A 22,192-nucleotide genomic window follows, 5' to 3' on the forward strand; every position below is an offset into this window, starting at 1 on the left:
GTGAGTTCTCTCACCCGCGTCTCCAGATCATCCCGGTTGTAGGCCGCCAGCGCCGTGCCGGGCTCGAATCTCGCCTGGTGTTCTTCCGATGGGAGAGCTTCGTCGCCCTTGCACCGCCGGAGAACCGGGGTGAGTCGGTGCCCGACGAGGGAAGCGTCCGTGCGGAGTGTTGGAGGCGACATGGTGAGGTCCGTACAGTAGGGAATGCGAAACCCGAATGAAGGGGTAAGGCGTGCGTGTGGTATCTCTACCCAACCTCGCGCAAGGTGACTTGGGATAGGGCCGTGGCCGCTTCCCGAGGCCTTTAGTCCGTCTTCCATACTACGGAGACGGCACCCAGGCTGAAGACACACGCCCGGGCGGTGATGCAAACTGCATAATTAAAGTTTGGAACATGGTATCAAATTTCTGGGGACATGTTGCGTTCCTGTCATCAAGAGTCTTTCTTATGCTTAGATCACATTTCCAAACAGGGGACCGGCCGGGTAGTCATACATGTCCAGTATCAGGGTGAAATGGCAGAAGTTGTCAGAAGTTAACATCAGCTTACGTCATATATGTAACTTCGTGCTTTTCCGTATTTTGACTCTTCTGTCGGCCTGCTATCGGACGCATCCGAAGTTGTCCGAAGTTATGTTATGACGTAATCCTAACTTTAGACAGTCTCCAGGGAGGTGGCAGAAGTTGTCGGAAGTTGTCCGAAGTTATGACGTCATCCTAACTTTAGACAGTCTCCCGGGAGGTGGTAGAAGTTGTCGGAAGTTGTCCGAAGTTATGACGTCAGCCTAACTTTAGACAGTCTCCCGGGAGGTGGCAGAAGTTGTCGGAAGTTGTCTGAAGTTATGTTATGACGTTAACCTTACTTCAGACACTCACCCGGGAGGTGTCGGAAGTTGTCCGAAGTTGTCCGAAGTTATGACGTCATCCTAACTTCAGCCACTTTCCCGGAGTATCAGGGTGAATGGTATGAAATTAAAATCAAGTTACGTCACACGGTAAGCGAAATAACTTGGTACTTACGGCCGTGTGAGTGTACGAAGTTAGGAGTGTCGTGTTTTTCTTGACAGTTCACTTTGGGCACACCACCATGAAAACCATGATACTATGGTGGATGTGGTTTGCGCTCCTGTTGAAATCAATCTTCTCGTAAAGAGTAAGCAAGCGCCGCACTAGTCCAAGATCACGAATATCTACTTGAAAATATATCCATTAACTTGTAACATGACTTCTACGCGCGAAAGGCACGTTTGAGATGTCAACATCTGGCGTCATTTACGTTGTAATTCGAACTGGCCGGTAATTCGAATGTGATTCTATAAGTGTGTTACTTGTAATTCGAACCGTGGTGTGTGTTCTAAACGGTGTCACTTGTAGTTCAAAACATTTACCTGGCGGTAAAACCATGTTGCGGTAATCCTACGACGGCTGCGTTTCTGTCCGAGTCTCTAGACTTTTAAATCGGGAAATTACCGACAATATGTCGTGCAGTAAATCACTCAAAGCGACCGATCTGCATTCGTGTTGGAAAGTGGATTTTCAGTGGAATTACTTCCCAAACGAGCTTGTTCAGGTGGGTTTGCCGTTTTTATCATATATCAAAATCTTTTACATCATATTAGGCGAAATGTTTGAAGCGTTGTGCTGTTAGAATGTGTACTTTCCTTTAATTAAAATATAGACTTTAATAAAAATTAGAAGTATCGATAAATTGAATCAAAATGTTAACAATGAATCATGTTTAACTTCTTTCTCGTTGCTTTCAGGGTTGTTTTTCTGTAGCATCCGTTCTGTGTGTGCCGGCAGAGGCTGTTTTATACAGCCTTATTTCACTCGCGTCCTTTGCTATCAGCCATGCTTGCGTCACTCCACCTGACACTAAATGGATGGAAAACGTTTTACTCTGGATAGCTGTCTGTCTGCCTACAGGTAGAGTTGAATTTCACTTGTTAACTTCCTTTATGTATTAGCACAAACTTTTTATCTACACTTTACTGCATCTTTCACTTAAAGAAATATTACTTCAAGACGCCAATGAACAGACTTTTTGCGTTAATGTAGATGTTTGCGTTAAAAATACTCAACTGTCATTTCTAGAACCTTAACTTCTTGAATCTTCTAAACTTCTTCTGACGTCACGAAATGCCGCCTACGCCAGGTTTTCCCCAGTAATTCGAAACCAGAATGCGTTCTCATAACCGTGTCGTTTTTCAATCTAGGACCAAGGCTGCTTTTAGATTAAAGTCCTTTACTCTTTATAAACATCATTATCTTTTTTTATTTATTTAGGAAGCATTATAATAATTCTTAATTGTCATTATGGCAGGTGCTGGTAAATCGACTCTGTGTAGATGGATTAAAGAGCTCATGTCGGATGTACACGCAAGATTGAGGAGACACCACATGGATAGTGGTGTTCCATCTACTGGGTTTTCAGAAGTGTGGAGTACGGAAGAAGTTACATTTCCCAAGCTGGGGGAGATCATGTTTTTCAACGGGAAGAGGGAGCTGCAAGTAAGGGATGAGCTGTCAGCGTTTTTGGCGCAGCTGGGGGTGTATGCAAGCAAGGCAGGGATGCTTGATACCCCAGAAGCTTCTATGATGTTGCAGCTTTATAATGGGACAGGATGGACGCGGAAAACAGGTACATCCCTTTTCAATTGATTTAAACAATCTAACCTAATTGAATTATGTTGGTAAATATCTTCGTTTTTTGTGTGTACTTGGAAACGCCTTTACAGAGTGCCGTTTGGCAAAGTAATCGTAGCAGTAAGTAGATTTACGAGATCAAAATGTTTACTAGTCTAACAATAAATAAATTCAATTTGACTCTTTGGCTAAAGATTTGTCAACTACTGTCTTTCTTTTTATCTTATTTCTTTAATAGTAATGGGCAACGCGAACTTTGAGATGGAGAAGACTGCGCTTAACGTACTTGGGTTCAGCCAACCAGACGTGATGTACAATGTAATGAGTCAGCATGGCAACATAGAGCGTGGGCTATCTTCAAGGTTCCTGCTGGCTATACCGAAGCCGGTATTTGGGAACTACCAGTCTCTGAAGGTCACGGAGGGCCTAGACGGAAGGAAGGAAGTTTATGAGGAATTCCGTATGCTTCTGGGTGAGTTTTTAAAAATCTTTGCAGCAGACAATAAGTACTGCCTCAATGTTATTATTAGGCAACAGAGATGCGGGGCTCTCTGGCATAGGGAAGACAGACATTTCTAATGAAAAACGTCATGATATTATCTATGTGGTATATAGTTAGGAAATAAATGTCTGCGACATTATACTGTACTACAAATGACACAATCTTATTATTTTTAATTAAACATTTATTGGTGCAGTGTGATTCTGTTATATATCATATAATAATACCATTTGAGCATAATATGTATAACTCCATTTATTGCATGCATATATTTATTTTTATATATACTGTATTTTCACAGTTGATGCGCTTTTCTCGGTTATCTTGTATAATCGGAACTCAGAGAAGAATGCAGAAAGCGCAAGGGACGATGTGAAGATGTTTGAAGTAGAGGAGGGACCCGACAATGTCCTGGAAACAACGTATGATTCCTTCCAAGAGACAATCAGAAAGACGATGCTGGAAGACAACTTGATGTGCTGTGAGTATTGTTATTTATCACACACGTGAAAAATGCACTTGACATACAGTTGTTAAATGTAGAGCAATGAGAACAATTAACTGGCATGTTTAAATGAAGCTGGTAATGAAATTAACATGTTTAGAACAGGTTTTGGAACAGGTAACATGTGTTCAACAAGATGTGTTTGAAATGTCAAGAGAACATTTAAATTTTCCAAGGTGTTCTAATATTATCTAATTTATCGTTTAAACATGACTTACTTATTTTTCATGTCTATATTTATACTTATCTATTTTAGGTATCTAAGTGAATTTACTTTGGGCGCTCCTTGTTTTCCAGCATTATTCAGTAAGGGAAAAGGACAGCTCTTGAGGGTGAGCGCCGCGCTGTGGCTGCTGTTCTTTGCAGTGGAGCAGTCGGAGATGGTTGCCAAGTCTACATGTGGCCTTGACCTTCCAAAGGTCATCCCCGAGCGTGTGGTGTCTGCTTCAGTCGCCGTGGTGACTTACAGCATAACGCAAACGGGACTTCTGCATGGGCGTAGACTGAACGAAGCCGGAGTGATCGACACCGATACAAACCACGTGCAGTCCTCTTCCTCGTCACGCCGACAGACACACCTGGGAGGTCAGACGCTGTCGGCAAGCATTTTGATGGCCCCAGGACGGGTGCTTTCGGTAACAGCCATTCTCAAAGTTCGGCCATTCAAGTTAAAAGGGAAAAAGGAAGTTGTCGATGCTATGCTGGCGTTGCAAGAACAATGCCTGGGGATGGTCAAGGTGCTGTCTCACCGAGGAGGACAGGTGAGGTGTAGAATGGTAGCAGTAATTTTTCATTTCAACCTTCTGTACACGCTTGAGATACAAAACAAACAAGCAAACAAACAAGACAATATTAAAAACATTCTCTTAAACCTTGTTAATGAAATCAAACTATTATTCTTTTTAAATTTATCACTGTTTAGAAAGTCTACTTCCTGAAAAATGAGGTCCTTGAACTACCGGACGCAGACAAAACAGCAGCGGTGGTGGCTTTGGCGCAGCACGGTGTGAACATCAAGGAGTACTCTGAGACTCTTGTTGATAGGTAAGAGACATTTGATCCTTATTTTGCTTTAAGATGTTTGTACTAGAAATATTATTTCTTGTAGATGTGTGACATGAATTTGATTATAATGTATGTTTACAAATAAATATTTGCCAAGTACTGCCAAATTATGAACAGGAAAATTTCCTTTAAACTTATATTTACAGTAGCCACTGATATTTTTTTCCTTTAAAATCTGACTTTTAATTTGTATTTTTGCAATATTTTAACTGCTTAAATGAAATGATGCTTTGACTTTTAAATGAATACTGAAATTTGAATTTAAATTAATGGATATAAAATGATTTATTGTTTAATTGAAACATATTTGTTGTTCTGACACAGTGAAGCAGAGAAAGATCTCAAAACTACAGAGTCGTTAGCTCCAGTGAAAAGAAAGTTTGGCGGTTCTGATCTCTTTTCTGCAAGATTTGATGCCGACGATGACGACGACAACGACTTCGTCGACACAAGCAAAAGGCGTTCTTTATAATCATATGATTGATTACACTAAACAGCAACGTTAACATTAATCTTATTTGTAAATTAAAGAATTAAAGAAGGGATGTGGCTAATGGTCAAAAAATGATGTAATCTTTTTTAAAATGTATGATAATTGTTAATTAAAACATATTTTTCTCTTCTTGAATGTATATCTATGTGTGCTGTATGTTACTTTTACTTCATGTATGAAGCTGATTTTTCAATAGCCAACCAGAAGCCTGTTTTTACGATTTGATGCTATATATATGCGCAGTAACAGAAATGTCCTCGATGTGTCTTTATTACATTGAATGTCTTGTTGGCTTCTGCATAACTCCCTTTTAAATGTCAATAACGATTTTTGTCTCTATCAGGGTAAAATTGCAGGATTTGGCAGAAGTTTAAATTGTTAAAGTCATATGTAATTCGGGTTCTTTTGTATAAAGTCAGAGAAACGGTTAGAAGCTTGTTATGCACAACAACTTCAAATAGAGAGTATATATAATATAGAACAGATATCGCGCAAATACTAAATTATTAATTGTCTGTAGAAGTGGGTTAGCCTAACAAAAATAAAACGGAGTTTCAATGTTGCTGATGTTGTTGTTGTTGTTGTTGTTGTTGTTTAACGTCTATTACAAGTATGTAGTTAGACCTTGTTTTCTTGGCGTTGGGTTCCACTTGCATGACTCAGTTTCGAGTATATAGGCTTTCTAGGTGTTCAACCTTTGGTGCCTTATTATTGCGTGCTGATCGGAAAGTGTGACTATAAAAGCGCATTGCTTCTGTGCCTGCTTTCGATGTACCGGGAGAGGGCTAAGTACATCTGCTTTTTAGTTTCCTCGGAAAGGTATTCTCTCATCCTGGCTGGAGTGACGATATCTGCGTCTCTGCCTTCCTCTGCTATACCGACTGCTTTGTATATGCTGTCTCTGCTTTAAGCAGCACGTGATGTCTTTCCTCTTGAGTAGAGAGGGCAGTGGTATAGATAGTGACTGATGGTCTCCAGGTCACCGCAGTGACAAACTGATTTGAAAACAACAAGGTTCTAAGAACGCATTCGAAAACACCTGGCGGTAATGACGTAGTCATCAGTTGGTGACGCACGTAGAAAGAAGGTAAGAAGATAAGAATAGTTAGGGTTCTACATACGTTAGGGTTCTAGAAACATCAGTTGAGACATTTAAAGTTGAGAAGTTGTTTTGTCTTGAACGATGATTTGTCTTGAACGATGTTAGGGGACATATTTCTTGGTATCCGTGACCTGGGCGTTGTCCGGCGTCTGCTATTCATAAAAACGTTAATTCCAAGTGGAACGCCTAATGCGTCAGCTATCATCAAGTGGTTTGCCCAGGGGAAGACAAGTTCAAGTCCGTTGTCGGAAAAGCTCTTTGAAACAGTATCTACCAACCTGGAGGTTTTGTTCCCTAACGCCTTTCACAATGATGCGACCCTGTTTATGGAGCTGCAGGATCAGTGTCTAAAGTCAGGAAAACCATGGGGAGGCACGCTCATCTCAACCAAGGAGAAGTGCCGTTTATGCGGAGGAAGATTAGAAGTGGCGAAAGACAAGGCCTCGGAGGTGACAATGTACAACATGTGTTACGGCACTTTTTTCGGAATGAAATATCCAAAGATATGCGCCCAGAAATGCCGCTTTGTGCAGTATTATGGTTACTATACCATCAATGGAATGAAATTCTATGATGATGACTGGGAAGAGAATGAATATCTGTTGTCATCTAGCGTCACAGCAATTCAGCTAAAAATGTTGAGAGATTTCGATGCAGAGTTACTTATCGGCATCATGAGCTACGACCAAAAGGCGGACATCTACAACTATGTGCACAAGTATACCCTGTCAGCTGAAAACAACTGGGACTGCACCGTCACGACCGAAGGCAAAGAAAACAGGCAAGTCTTATTTTTTACGTGTCAAACAGTTACAAAATACTAGAGCCTTCAATAATAGCCTTAATACTTGTTACAATATCTATATGAAATAAACTGAATTTGATTTCTTGCCTTTTATGTTTATAAATATGAAGGACAGAATATAAACAACCGTTTGACATAACGGTTGTTTGAAACCATGGAATGATAGAATAGTCAATCTACAGGTAGATTAACAATTTAGTGATGGGATAGAAAGTTTATATCTTGAAATGTGGGACTTTAAAAAAATCTTTTTAAAATTGTAGTCTTAGACTTGTTCTTTAAACATTTTTTCTCTTTATGATTTTCAGATGTGGTGGCAGATTTTCCCGAAGCTGTTTAGACCGAAGGCGCTTCGAAGAAGCACACCTGTTGTACGCGTACTTGAAGGTTGTGTCAACCTACGGGATTAACAAAGACAGATCGATCTCCCACTCCACCAATTCAATGTGCGAAAGCATATCGTCGCCATTTCACGAAGCTTTCGTTAAAACGTGGTCAGGTATACAAACTTTCTTTACACGCGTTTGTTTCATATTTCAGAAGTATCGTATTTACATTTTTAAAAAGATTATGAATGACGGGCGATACAATATTTAATCATTTTAACAGTGTACAATGTTAGGATTAAAGATAACAATGACACATTGTAAAATACTATAGACTATTTGATAAGAAAATGTGAAGCAATTCATGTAACGTAAGCACATACTGCACCTGCGCGAAACCTGTGATATATTGTAGCAGAACGTCTTATATAAGGTCGTATTTGTGTATATAAAGATGACGCTTCGTCTGTAGTTTCCAAATGTTATGTCGTACAAATATCGTCTGAAACTGGCAAAATTCTGATGCAACATTGACCAAAACTCCAACGAAAATCGTGAAAAAAATGGGGATTGGGGCTCGCGCAGGCGCAGTACTTTCTGCTGTTGTGCCTCTGCTGTGGGGTTGTAACGTTATATTACAAAGTTAATCTTGATTTTCCAGCTCATATCTGTGCTGTTCCCGGGTGTCAAAACTGCATTATACTGGACGGTAACGCGAAAAACCACCGACAGGTTTGCAGTGTAACGGATGCAGCGATGGAGTTTCCAGGTTTACCAGGATCCATCAAGACAGGTATTTATGAACATAATGTTTCTTTCGTTCTTATTATTTGAAATTAATTCATCTTTTAGATCATGCCTTTTTGATTACAAGACGATGTGATACACGTGGTTTAGGGAAATGAAATCTCTTGATTCAAATTTTAAATAAATAACCTTGAGATTGATTAACGTTTAGATTGAAAGGTAACGTATGATTTATTTAATTCAGGCTGTATTAATACGCCTGCCAAAGGCTCGCGATTCTGCAAGACCTGCAAAGACTTCGTTTGCGACCCGAAAGAACAGAGAGAGAATACACAGGAGGCAACTGCATGTGGGCAGGGAAACTCAGACAGCATTGAGGCCACCACACCCGGAGTCCCATATTTGATAGATGAAATACTTGAGAAGAAGGAATTCCGGTCGGTGACAATTTACAAGGTGAATTGCCATAAAAAAAACAGCAGTAGTAATGACGAATTGATGTGAAATGCAATATGATTCACTAGACTTCAATTTTAATTTGAAATATTTTTGTACAATATACTTACTTTTCATTACCTATCTTATACAAACTGCAGGTGAGAAGATTCAATGACAACAAAGAGTGTTGGGAGAGAGCGGAGGCAATACCCAGTAGAATGGTCGCAAGATTTGAAAGAGGTGTACAGCGGCAGCTGAAGCCATCTATCACGGAAGAGCATTCGTTTGGGCACATCTCGAAAAACGTCGAGCTGAAAGATGAAGATAATGGCGGAAAGACAAAAAGGCGGAAAGGAGATCAACAGTTATTTCAAACAAGGTATTTTTAAACCCTGCAAGTTTACGCGTGAAACTTAATAATTTGCTAACTTGACAATCTATGGCAAGCTTGTTTACAATCGGATAATGATTCATGTACAGATACATATCTATGCACAGATACAGATTTATGTACATATATAAAGATTCAGATTTTCTGAGTAGGATGACTGTGTCAGTCCTTACACCTGAGTGAGTGTAACAGTTGACACGGTGGCCTTCGCGTGGATACATTTAAGGTGGATAACAGGTTGCGAATCCGAGACCCACACACTTGGGCGTCTGTCTTCTACAGCGGCACTATATCGAGGGAGACGTGCTGGTTCCGGTTGGGATGCTTGTATTGAGTTGCCGGATTACTTGGTTACGCCTGGCGCTGCTTTTGTCCGCCAGCTGAAGACAGCCGTTGGATAGTCTAATTTGCTAACATACCTCAACATATGTCATGTTAATAATAGCACTGAAGCAATTTAGAAGTGTTGTTATTATCAATCAGTGAAGAAGCATGTTTCATTCTGTATTTTTCTTTACTTTTCTCTGTCTTCTTTAAAGTGGATTTGCCGTCGAAGAAAAAAATGACGTATTGGTGAGTCACAATGGTGAACAACCAAGGGAAATCAATTGCAACACTAAAAAGGACAGGAATGGTGTAAGGCTGAATGCAATCACAGCCGGTGAGTTATTTAAAATTCCCAATTTTTTTTTTTGCTTTTTTATTTTAAAAGAAGAAAGATGAAAGCAAAGGCAATTTGCTAAGAACAAGATACAATTTCGATGACATTGATATATTAGGTTTTAGTCTATGTTTATCTTTAAAAGAAAAATAAAGTGCTTTACGAAGGCCTTAGATTGTCTATAGGTTGAGCCTTTGACATTATTTATGCATTAGGTAGATCGTCTGCTTGAAGCGTGTTTCACAATTTATATGATTTTAGAATTGACAAAGTTTTTTTTTCTTCTTTGACTGATTCAAAGGTGTGCTGGCTTTCATAAGGCCTTGTAACATCATTGTCAGCCTTAATGAACTTTTCGGTTCAGAGTCTAAGACACAAGTGTACGGCCATTTACACAACCTGATGTCGAAGAAGGAGATGGAGAAAACAGGTGGGTACAAACAATCGCCAAGAATCAACTATAAGAACTTTAGTCTCTTTTCTATTTGTGAACTTTATAATTATTTTGTTTTTACCAATTACTTTTCTTTTTTATATGTGATATAAGGCTTTCACCTAGCAAGTTATTTTTTTGTACCAGACAATAAACAACGTTTATTTATCTATCATCTTAAAACAGATTATATTGAAAAAAATGTTTTTATGTTACACTCAATATCCTTTTTGAAATAAAGCGCAATGTTAATGCTAATTTCAGGGTTTGTAATTTATGATGACGCCTGCCACCTGCGCAAGTTTGCGCGGAATCCGTCAAGGGCTCAGACAACGCCGACCACGAAAAAGTTGGCATCCATAGAAATCCTTGTGGACAGGATGCATATGCGCGGTCATATTGACCCATGGTGCAAGCGAAACTGTGGGACTGGACGCTTCAGGGACTTAGACAAGGTAAGGACACAGATATTGCCAGCATACATTTTATACTTTGTACCATGGTCTTTGTAGTTCATCACGCGCATCTTGCATTAGTCTATCTACACAAAGAATATAAATGAAAGAAAATTAATAGTCATGATTACAAATCTTCAAAATTAATGTTCCTTTTTCTTTAAATTTCAGGTCAACACTGAAGTCTGTGAACAAGTCTTCTCGTGGCTTTCCAGATATAAAAGAATGACGAAACACATGAACAAGGAGAGATTCATGTTCTTCCTTCTCTACATTGCGCATTTGCACAATATGCGTGAAGTGAAGTTACGAAGCTTACCGTAATAGTATTTGATAAACGACTACGTAAAATCGCTGTCCTAGTAGAATGGGGGTGTTAGAGATCACTTTTTTTTATATGCGCCTAGTATTGTTGACACTGCCGTAATGGGTGATTTTTTTCTGATAGTAGACATATTATCGAGGATGGAATTCCATGGTACTTTATTATTTTAAACGTCTTCAGCCTTTAAATAGCTGGACATGCTAAAGGTTTTTGAGAAAGTTTACATACAAGGACGGACAGCGCATTTTCGCACAGAATGAATACATAAATTGCTGTTTTAAGGCTTCTTTTAACTTTTCTGTTATTAATGATGTAAAAACAAAATTAAGTACCTGTTTTCTTTGTCTTCTATCTTCTTTGTTTGTACACCTCTGTCCATTGACGGTTCTTGTTGACTGATCATAGCCATGTACACAGTTGTAGATGTTGGCTTTTTGTTTGTAAGTCTGATTACCAATGAGCAGCTTAGAAGGTCTTCAACATTTTCTTTTTCTATCGCTGTGCAGTTTGTTGACAGCAAATACTTATGCTCTTCCAAGTCATCATCGTAACTTTTTTTGCTTTTAAGACTGTATTACCTATAATGCTGAATAAAATGGCATTAACCTTAACATACTTTAGGATATTTCATTCTGAAAAACGTTCTGTGTGAGTTTGTATACATGACAACTTCAGAACCTTTGTCTTTAGCGACCATCAACTTTCCGTTACAGACGCGGGGATAATACCATAAGATTACTTGACAGTTTCTCATACAGACCTTTGTCTAAATTTGAAGAAGGCGACCTTCTGTCTGAAAACCACGATAGTAGAGTGGACGTGTTTGGTGCTCCTGTTGAAATTAATCTTCTCGTACACAGTAAGCGCTGCACTACACCGAGATCGCGAATGCCTAAAAATATCTCCTCTAACACGACTCTCACTACATTTGACCACGAAAAGGCACCACGTATATGATGGCAACACCGGGCGTAGTTCAAACCTTTTAACGTAAGAAAGAACTTTGTCATTCGAACCGGCAGCAGTAATTCGAATGTGTTTCTATAAGTATACGTAGTTATGACGTGAGGTACATGTATAGAGCAAGATTGGAAAGAGGTGTACAGCGGCAGCTGAAGCCATCTGTCACGGTAGAGCATTCGTTTGGGCACATCTCGAAAAACGTCGAGCTGAAAGATGAAGATAATGGCGGAAAGACAAAAAGACGGAAAGGAGATCAACAGTTATTTCAAACAAGGTATTTTCAAATCTTACAAGTTTACGCGTGAAACTTAATAATTTGCTGGCATTGCAATCTATGGCAATCACTTGATTTCTTTATTTGCAATCAGATACAGATTAATGTAAAGATGTAAACGAGAAAATTACGTCGTCGGGCAAACTAAACCCAACAAATCTTCAGGTTAATGATAAAGTTACGTCAGTTTTTCATTATAATTATGGTCTTGGTGGTGATCGTCCCCACGTGATGATTGCAGACGCGTTAGGCGCCACACCAGGAATCAAACTTTTGATAAACAATAAACGCCTGACGACACCTAGATCACGGATTCCGAGAAAATATAAAATAATATAAAAAATATTAGTTCGTCTAACATGACTCCAGCAAAACCTACAACCTACAATACGTTAATAAACATTTTCAATGTTGCATTTAAATGTCTAAACTGGAACTTTTTTGCTTTCAATCTTTCCATCTTCAACTTCAGACACCTGAAGTGTCGGAAGTTTACGTAACTTCAGACAACTTCGGACAACTTCAGACACCTGCCACCCTACCCCACAAGTGTCGGAAGTTACAGTGACGTCACGTAACTTCAGACAACTTCGGACAACTTCAGACACCTGCCACCCTACCCCACAAGTGTCGGAAGTTACAGTGACGTCACGTAACTTCAGACAACTTCGGACAACTTCAGACACCTGCCACCCTACCCCACACGTGTCGGAAGTTACAGTGACGTCACGTAACTTCAGACAACTTCAGACATCTGCCACCCTACCCCACAAGTGTCGGAAGTTACAGTGACGTCACGTAACTTCAGACAACTTCAGACATCTGCCACCCTACCCCACAAGTGTCGGAAGTTACAGTAACGTCACGTAACTTCAGACAACTTCGGACAACTTCAGACACCTGCCACCCTACCCTACAAGTGTCGGAAGTTACAGTGACGTCACGTAACTTCAGACAACTTCGGACAACTTCAGACACCTGCCACCCTACCCTACAAGTGTCGGAAGTTACAGTGTCAGTGACGTCACGTAACTTCAGACAACTTCGGACAACTTCAGACACCTGCCACCCTACCCCACAAGTGTCGGAAGTTACAGTGACGTCAGACTTTACTCCCGATAACCCCCAAAACCACTCGGAAATGGTCGTAACTTCTGACAACTTCAGACAACTTCTGCCACCCTAACTTCTGCCACTTCACCCTGATACTGGACAATACTCCGGGTAGTCTTTTGGAACGCAAAGTATGATTTGAACGACAGCAAAGCACACAAAAACCCTTACCTTTCATCGCATCCACGGTGTCGCATCACAGACAGCTTTCATGTCGTCCTCATTCTTGAACTGTGAGAGGCTCTCCTGCAGCCATGCACATAGTTCTGTGCTGTTGAATCCTGCTACGCGATCGCTCATTTTCCCGTAAGGTTGATCTCGAAATAGTGAACAGTGCACAGACTGGGTCTTTACTGACACTACTGGCAAAGTCTTTACAACGGTCACTTTTCAAGAGCACAACGGAAAACTTATCTGGAGTTCTGATTGGTTACTGAAGTTAAGGAGGCGGAGCAACCCGGAAATGCATGCCGGTCTTTTACTCCTCAGGGGATCCAGATCAAAGCGATCCGAAGCTATCTGTACTTCCCGGCCAGGCCAGGGCCAGGCCTGCTTTACACGTGCACTGCACCACGTAGTTTCACATATAGGCGCTAAACTGGCACTTATCTTACTATGTAAATGATGAACCGGGCCGCACATGGTTTATGTCATATTATGATAGTTTGCATTTTGCCATAGCGTCAAGCCGTATGCTATGTAATTTTTTTACATCAAAAGTGACCCCTGATAATCGTAGAGAAGTATAGAAAACACATCCCCCTGAAAGGCCCTGAAAAAATACCGATTGGGAAAAAAAAGGAAGGCTGTAGCGCAGCTTGCAAATGAAGAGGAAGATAATAACAACAATTTACAATAACCGCTGCATTTAAACAAGTAGTTTAAATGCTGATGTTCAAGTGTAAATTTGCCCTTGATTTATAGAACAATATTGAGCGTAAGTTGAAACTGTGACTGTGATTGTGCATTAGCCTGGGTGCCATCCGATTTGTAACGGCATTAAGTGTGTATCGGATGGTGGTAGAATATTTTGAAGTGGGGGGGGGGATTCCTTCCGTATTTTCACCTATTTGAGTGCAACGGGATGTGTTTTCCCGGGAAATGAATCCAACTATCGTGTATGACCGATTTCTACTCTTTTCAGCCGCCTCCCGAAGCCTGGTAGAGGCTTACTCTCCAAGCAGAGGTTTAGGTTTTGGGGGTATTTTTAGCGTCACGGTTTCAGGCTTTTTATCGGGGTTTCTCTTTTGCACTGAATTTTTTCTTCCCACCAAAAAAAATCAGTGCAATAGAGAAATCCCGATAAAAAAAGCTTAAAAACACGCTAAAAATACCCCCAAAACCCAAACATCTGCTTGGAGAGTAGTAGCAGCTAGGAAAACAGGGCCGCAATACACATCTCAGCCCGCATGAAACTGAAAGTGCTTTTGGAGCCGAGGAGTTGGTCTGTGTACCATCACTGGCAAGATTTACGTGGTTTCAATTCATTATTAGTTAGCTCACTAGATGCGTACAGCGATCTACTAATGGAAAGGCTAACTGGGAGCATCTGGTATGCCAGGATGCCAGACACATAGAGAAGTGTATTACAAATTCATGCCCGAAGGCTAATTGCAAATTACAAACAAAAAAAGAACATTGAAACAAAAAAACATTGCGTATGAAATATGAGTATGAAATAACTAAAATCTACACATGAAACTTTACGGTAGTTGTATAAAACTATAGCTATGTCGTCGAGAACTACGTCTGACTTTCTTGGAAGACGTGTGCCACATACTGTAACTGTAGCCATATGGGGCCCGGGGCCCAACTGAGGGGGGCTAGCGCTGTACATGGCATGTTGGTCCTGGAGCCGCGAATATGAAGATGTTATATAATTAGACTAAAAACATTGCTAAAATTATATACAACTCTAGATGAAGATATCCCACCAATAGTATCTATAATGTTTACTCCGGAAGGTCAACGCATTGCCGATTATATACCATTTGGCTGTCCAAATATCGCATAAATGGTCAGAAAGGTTGCACAGGTCTTCAAAAGTTTGCACAAAAAGTTTGCAAGATCGCAGCTTCCAGCGGCGGTATCATCAAAGGTCTGATGTGTCAACTCTTCTGGCTTCACTCACTTCAACTTCAAAGTTATCATTAACATTATCTATTCATTCTCACAGGAAGATCAAAGAAGCTTAATCCACACAATAGAGCTTTCCGCCAGAAAGGCTTTGCAATTTACGAGAAAGCGCAAAACGCATCTAATGTAAATGACCCAGCCTCGAGATGTACACATCCGTTTCGCACTTCCAACCGCGAGTAGTGACATAATTCATTCCTATACATCATGTGTGCCATTTTAGCCCCTCCCCGAATGCGAGTTACAGGTACTAGTACATCTTGTATAATCTGATGGCCATACACTTCTGCCTGTTGTCTCTGCCTGTTTTTTGCGTGTACGCTTCGAATACTACTCTCGCACATACAAACACGCCACGCATCTGACCCTGGCTTTCAGGTGCAATGCTCTATTGATAACTGTCCTCGCACCTACCACAAGTATAACCCTTTTTACCAACATGTGAGGAGAATCCATAATTTTTATTATGAATCCAACATTGATGGTCCTGGTGACAACGGAGAAGAAATTGGCTCTGGATCTGATTACGGCGCTGACGAGGGGAATAACGCCCAAAACGGAGCCGTCCAAGGTGAAGATTTTTTATTTATATATTTGTCCAAAATAGATGTGATCACAGCCTCAATGGAAATGGACCATTGAAGGTGCAAGATGAACAAAACCGCTCCCGGGTACGCCCTTTGAATGGACCCAGTGAAATACAGTCGGTAGTTAGTGTTACATTTAGATGTGTTTTTATGGAATATCCACCGTACTGTTTATTAGAGCTGTCGTCACAGCCTCAATGGAAACGGACCATTGAAACCGCTCCCGGGTACACCCCCTGTATATGGACCAGTAAACTACAGTCGGTATAGTTACAGGTGAATGTGTCTTGATGAAATATCCACCGTACCGTAAAGGTTTGGCAGTACAAAGGATATCATACATCACAGCATGATTACGGACACTCCAATAACCTGGGGATACAGGATTTATGGCATAAACACAGTAACATAAACGCTGATACTTATAAGCTTTATGCAGAGAAAAATGCACAAGATGCTTTTCTCATATTTTATACTATAGATTTTGTGTGAAGATGGCGATATTAGAGAAAAAGGGGTCCAAGGTCTGATGAGAAGTTCATACCATAAGGAATAACCGTCTATTACCGTACATACAAAGGAATCGGTGCTTCAGAAGACCTGCTGAATATCTCTCATCTCCAGCAGGTTGTAAGAGAAGATTAGTGAACCTGGTGGAGGCGGGTGGATTGTGGCAACAGGTATAAAATATGCATCGTCAGGGCGCTTATAACAACAGCTTTTCCCGACAGGTTTTCATTGAATGCAGTTTGTGGAAACGTTTAGAGTAGCTTGTCTTGCAATTGCCTTCGTGCTCTGCCCTAATCCTCTCTAAGCCAGATTCGGTAGAAGTTTATTTTGTATTTATAATTGTCTTGTACAGGCTTACACACACACAACACACACACACATACACACACACAACACACACGCACACAACACACACAACACACACGCGCACACACACACACACACACACGCACACACACACACACACGCACGCACACACAACACATACACACACACACACACACACACAAACACACACTTTATTTCATAACCATATTTTTTTTAAGTGTGACGTGAATCATTGCGGATACACCGTGGGGTTCCTGACGCAACAATTTGTAAGTACTTACACATGTTTATTACTGCATTTATTTTCTCACCGTGCATGACGCATATAATTTTACTGGCCGGAAAAAAAACATGTAGGGAAATAATGATTTTTTTTACCTATTTTGACCAACTTGTGAATGTAGTATTTTCGATGGTGAAACTTTTTTTGTCAATGTTACAAGTAACTAGTCATTTGAATTTTGAGGCAATGCATTTCTCCAGCGGACCAACTCCCCTGGTATGTTAGCTCTCTATTTGGCCGATGTCTATTCTTTCCGATGCCGCCTTCCGAACCCTGGTAGAGGCTAGTAGGCTACAGAGTACAGTTTGCCGCAACTGTGAGAAAGACGTGAATTCTCCGGAGCTGTTAAGGAGTGGACAGAACACACAAATGGCCAAACCGTTCATGAGTTCCAACCTAATGTTGGTGACCCTCTGATAAGACTGGTATCTTACGTAAATGGGCACTTCTGACACCCACCGGCGTTTCATAACTTTAATCAGAAGTCACGCTTGTGCCGATAAGTGAGGTTATTGAACCTTGCTTTGATCTGATTTAGTTTCTTGGAAATCAAATCAAATCAAATTAAACCCACCTTCTTATCTCATTGGAATGTGAAGGTTGGTGTGGAGAATAAAATAAATGTCGGTATCAAATGTTGGCATGAAAGTTGTTTTCAAATCCTTAATTACATTCTGAATTATTGCAATTTCCTGCTTATTTCAGTCCTCCACGAGCCAGGCGGATCTGTAAATCCTTTCAGATCCGATCCTGCCAAGCCGAGCCTTCCGTCTCTAGTTTGTGGAGCCTCCCATTAAAGTGGCAGTTCCGGAGGCAATCAGAGTTTTCCACTCAGGCCTTTTGTCGGCAATCTGGCAGGGATTTAAGCAACGACTATTCCCCGGATCCTTCCCGGACGTAATTAAGCAGCTTCTATCAGGCTTCAGGAGGCGGCTGGAAAGAGTTTTGTAGTATTGTTGTATTACTGCCACACTTTGTACCTTGTACGATTGTTGAGCAATAAAGTTCATTCATTTTCGTATTTATGTATAAATAAATCTTACGCTGTGGCGTGTTATTAAGGATCTAATCGCACTAATAATTCATCACTTATGGCATTTCTCGGGCAGAATTTTTGTATCCTAGGAAACGGAGGTGATTACGTGCAATCTGATCTGTTTGTTCTTTCCGGGAAATAAAATTACGTAGGCACGGATGCCAAAAGCTTCGATTCAAGCCCAATAGATGAAACGCTTGTACCATAAATCGAACTTTTATCTACAAGTATAGAACACACAATGCCTGAATCGAATAATGAGGAAACAAAATTATGTAGGTAAGGCTGCCAAAATATAAAGCTTGGATTCAAGCCAGAAATATGGAACGCTTGTATCATAAATCGACCTTTTATCTACAAGTATAGAAGACAGGCTAGAAACGTCTGGCGTGCATGAAATAATCAGGAAAAAATTACGTAGGCAAGGCTGCCGAAATCTAAAGCTTAAATTCAAGCCAGACAAGTATGAAACGCTTGTATCATAAATAAAAATTTTATCTAATAGTATATAGCTCCAAGTATAGAAGACAAGCTAGAAACGCCTGCCGTTCATCAAATAAGGCCATGTTGATTTGATTATATGGATGACATCCGCGCGCGCATACATTTTCGGCCGTTTCCAAAAAAAAAAAGTTTTCAACCATACTGTAAATCATACAAAACAGTTGCAAAATGAGCAAATTTAAACCGTAAGTTGCCAAAAAAAATATTTGACAACGATACCAATGTCGTAGAAAGCCAAAATCAAACAAAAAAGACGAAAATGTAAAGAAATGAATTTGAAGAGTAGATTATTCGCCAAACGATACTCTTGTGCCCTTTGTTCAACCTTCATGACCACGTAGATTTCATAATGAAAGCAACTTTTTTTTTTTGCAAAACTTTTTTTTATTCGCACGCTCGCATCAGTTTTGGGGTTCCCAGAGGATGTCATCCATATAATCAAATCAACATGGCCTAATCAGAAAAAAAATTACGTAGGTAAGGCTGCCAAAATCTAAAGCTTCGATTCAAGCCCGATGTATAAAACGGTTGTAACATAAATCGAACTTTTATCTCAAAGTATTGAAGACAGGCGGGAAATGCCAGCATCAAATAATCAAAGAGACTCTGATTTCTATCCCATCAGAGATATTTCAGCTTGAGGCATCATAGCCATGGCATCAATTACAACGTTTGAACCATGGCTCTTCAAAGGCTCCAACTACTTTGGCGGTGGGATGAGAAAAATCCAATGTTTTATGCGTCAACAGATGGTGACAATAGCAGGTATAAGCAATGGGCGGATGCAAGTATGTACTTCGCTGTGATTTTTCTAGTTGTACTGTATAATGTTTGTAATATATGGATCACAGAAGCAGCTGAAATGCTGCCGCGTGCACCACATGTATTGCCGTTACAATCTGAGGGAAAAAAAGAAAGGTCATGGGTGGATGTTCTTGGTCGATCAGTCAACTTACGACCAGATGCTGCATCCAGCAAACTTAGACATGCAAGCAGATGCAGGTATCCTACTCGGTATCAGTTAAATCCACATGGTTTAGTACGTGCTTCATTCTCATCTGGCTACAACCGTTTGTGTGAGGAGTTGAGAAGGCGACACTAGTCCCCAAACCACATAGGAGAACCATCATGTATTTTAAGGCTGTGTTTTTTTCGTGTGTTATTGTGTGACAGTGTTATTTTGTATTGATGTAGTACAAGACGTATACTGCCTCTACGGACTGTGGCTACGGGAGTGAGTGAGTGAGTGCGTGAGTGAGTGCGTGAGTGAGCGAGTAAGTAGCTGAGATGTCAAGCTAAATTGTGGATCCCAAGGAAACCACATGTAACGTGTGTGGACGGGCTGATCTGGCAAGAATATGTCACATCATCCACGTAAGGGCACACGAGTAACGTCTTCGTTGGAAACGACGTACTGCCTTAGCAAGAATTTCCAATGATTTTCATCTTCCTGAAGAGAAATTCAAAGACGTAGACGTAGAAGACGTAGAAAACTGACTCTGCTTGGATGACTCTGACAGCAGGTCTAATTCTAGAGTGTTGGAAAGCTGAATGCCTGGAGCTGCCGCTTGCTGTGATGGGTTGATTGGCCCTAAGTGCCACTAACATCTGCCCTTTGAAGTGTGCTAATTGCACCAAAGCTGTGGTAGATTGTGCTTAAGGCATGGAAAGTTCCAGATATATGTACATGCACGCGTGAATATTGGTTTAAATATCTAATCTCCAAGCAGATCTTTCGGTGGCAAGACAGTATCCATTGACCAGAGGAGTGTCCATTAGCCACCGATATTGTCTTGCCACCGAAAGATCTGCTCGGAGATTATTAAATATCTACATCTAAAGCTCTGTGTGTGACATCCGCGCTGCCGGCAGAAAAGAAAAGGGACCGCTGCTGAGAATTTTACCACCGTGGAAGAGCGGTAACTTCACAGGAGCTTGTCTCACCCATTCTACATCTAACAAACGGCTCCAGGTCTGCAAATTAAATGCGTGATGTTATGGACATGTCGACGGCGCTTGACAAGTCGCGTGCGCTGTCGTGCTGAGCTCTGATCTGCTTTGAACAACGGATGTACAATTTTGCATATTTGCTAACGAGGAAGCCCATTACAACTTAGTGCCAGCATCATCCTCTCTGATGAGGCCCAGGCAAAAATGAAGAGATCAAACAATTCATACAGTTTAATAATGCAAAAACTGGAACAAGCAATGTATCAGGACCAGGGATGTCTCCAGCACCCATCCCGTCGTTTGCTTCTGAGGAAGGGACACATGTTTGGTTAAATTTACTCAATAAAATGCTGTTTTTGATAATGCATCAATTATCGCTTCAGATGCTTTAAAATTAAGATGACAGATTATCCCTAAAGTCGGATCTTGCCAGTGGTTGACCCAAAAATGTTGGAGTCATGTTTGTACTAGGGTCGGTCTGGAAAAACAACATTTCTTTTCATAGGTCTGAGCTGATACTATCCTTATATGCAACACCTTCATAATCATGCACGTATAGTGCACGTATAATGGGCCTAATTAATGACAAAAAATGAATATGATTCATCTTCAATGATCATTTGTACCACTAGTATTTTATCATCGTCATCACCGGATGCCATTTTGGGATTGTACATGTACTAGTTCGTGGAAACCAAAAGTGTCTAGTGATGTTTTTTGCGCAGTTTTGCCATGTTCAGTTGGTAACGCTAAAAGTTAACGGTAGCATGAGGCGTCCGTACAAAATCTTACCATCACCAGTAAGCCCGCACGGCACTGTGAATGATTACAAAAGATGATCTATGCGGCTCATCCAGACCACAGCTGTGTCGTAAGAGCCACAATACTTCAGCCCCTGGAGACGTCCTTTATGTAAGACAACCATGTCCCAGGGGTGGTTGTTAGGCACGGTATTTGAGCTTTACATTCCCAAACGACTTACGGCATGTGGCATAATATGGCCATATTGGTTTTCAGTTTATCCAGACAAAATGTAATACTTTCTTTATTTACAACACTGAAAAAAGTTTGCATAGTAAAACTGAATTAAGTTGTAATGTGGCGTAATACGGCCATATTGTTTTTCAGGTTATCCAAACAAAAGGTAATACTTTCTTTATTTACAACACTGAAAGTATTGTAAAAAAACGTGTGCCTAGTAAAACTGAATCAAGCTCCATTCCATGATATGAAAGAGTGTCTCGCTAGTTCCATGCGGTAACAATAAACCTTTATGACCTATATATTTTGTCGAGTGTCCTATCGCGTATATGATATGAAGCAGCACTCACAATATTGTGTTGTGAAACGCCGATTTAACAATGGAGAGACTAGAGCTATACCTATACGATTTAGAGTCTCTTTTAGATAGGTCTTTATGAAATTGTATCTGAAATACACGTGCCTAGCTTTTTATGGGGTGCTTGGGATAGGCCAACATGATTTGCTTTTACATGGGGAAAATTTGAAATGTCCTCCACACTTTTACATTACGTAAACAACAGTATCTTCTAAAACATGCTGAATTGTTAGAGCTATTGTGTGATGATATTTTTGAATACCAATTCGTCTTTCG

General features: G+C 40.5%; 3 protein-coding genes across 3 annotated transcripts in view; 2 read left to right on the plus strand and 1 right to left on the minus strand.

Moving 5' to 3' along the window:
• The window catches only part of LOC109472412, a 4,064-nt gene extending 3,851 nt beyond the window's left edge, over positions 1–213 (minus strand). The window contains exon 1 of the mRNA XM_019772182.1: positions 9–213. Coding sequence (XP_019627741.1) covers positions 9–182 — 174 coding nt within the window. The 5' untranslated portion in view covers positions 183–213. The remainder of the gene's footprint in view (positions 1–8) is intronic.
• A 2,352-nt stretch (positions 214–2,565) lies between these two features.
• Positions 2,566–5,190, plus strand: LOC109472413. Its single transcript, XM_019772183.1, has 6 exons — positions 2,566–2,641; positions 2,885–3,118; positions 3,450–3,629; positions 3,951–4,414; positions 4,576–4,697; positions 5,043–5,190. Exons 1-6 carry the CDS (start codon positions 2,572–2,574, stop codon positions 5,188–5,190), a joined length of 1,218 nt encoding a protein of 405 aa, XP_019627742.1. The 5' UTR covers positions 2,566–2,571.
• Positions 5,191–6,777: 1,587 nt separating this feature from the next.
• On the plus strand, positions 6,778–10,893 carry LOC109472414. Its single transcript, XM_019772184.1, has 5 exons — positions 6,778–7,094; positions 9,560–9,681; positions 9,983–10,111; positions 10,379–10,569; positions 10,741–10,893. Exons 1-5 carry the CDS (start codon positions 6,778–6,780, stop codon positions 10,891–10,893), a joined length of 912 nt encoding a protein of 303 aa, XP_019627743.1.
• Positions 10,894–22,192: the final 11,299 nt, after the last annotated feature.

Source organism: Branchiostoma belcheri, unplaced genomic scaffold (assembly GCF_001625305.1).
Source record: "Branchiostoma belcheri isolate BF01 breed outbred unplaced genomic scaffold, Haploidv18h27 scaffold273, whole genome shotgun sequence".
Classification (NCBI taxonomy): domain Eukaryota; kingdom Metazoa; phylum Chordata; class Leptocardii; order Amphioxiformes; family Branchiostomatidae; genus Branchiostoma; species Branchiostoma belcheri.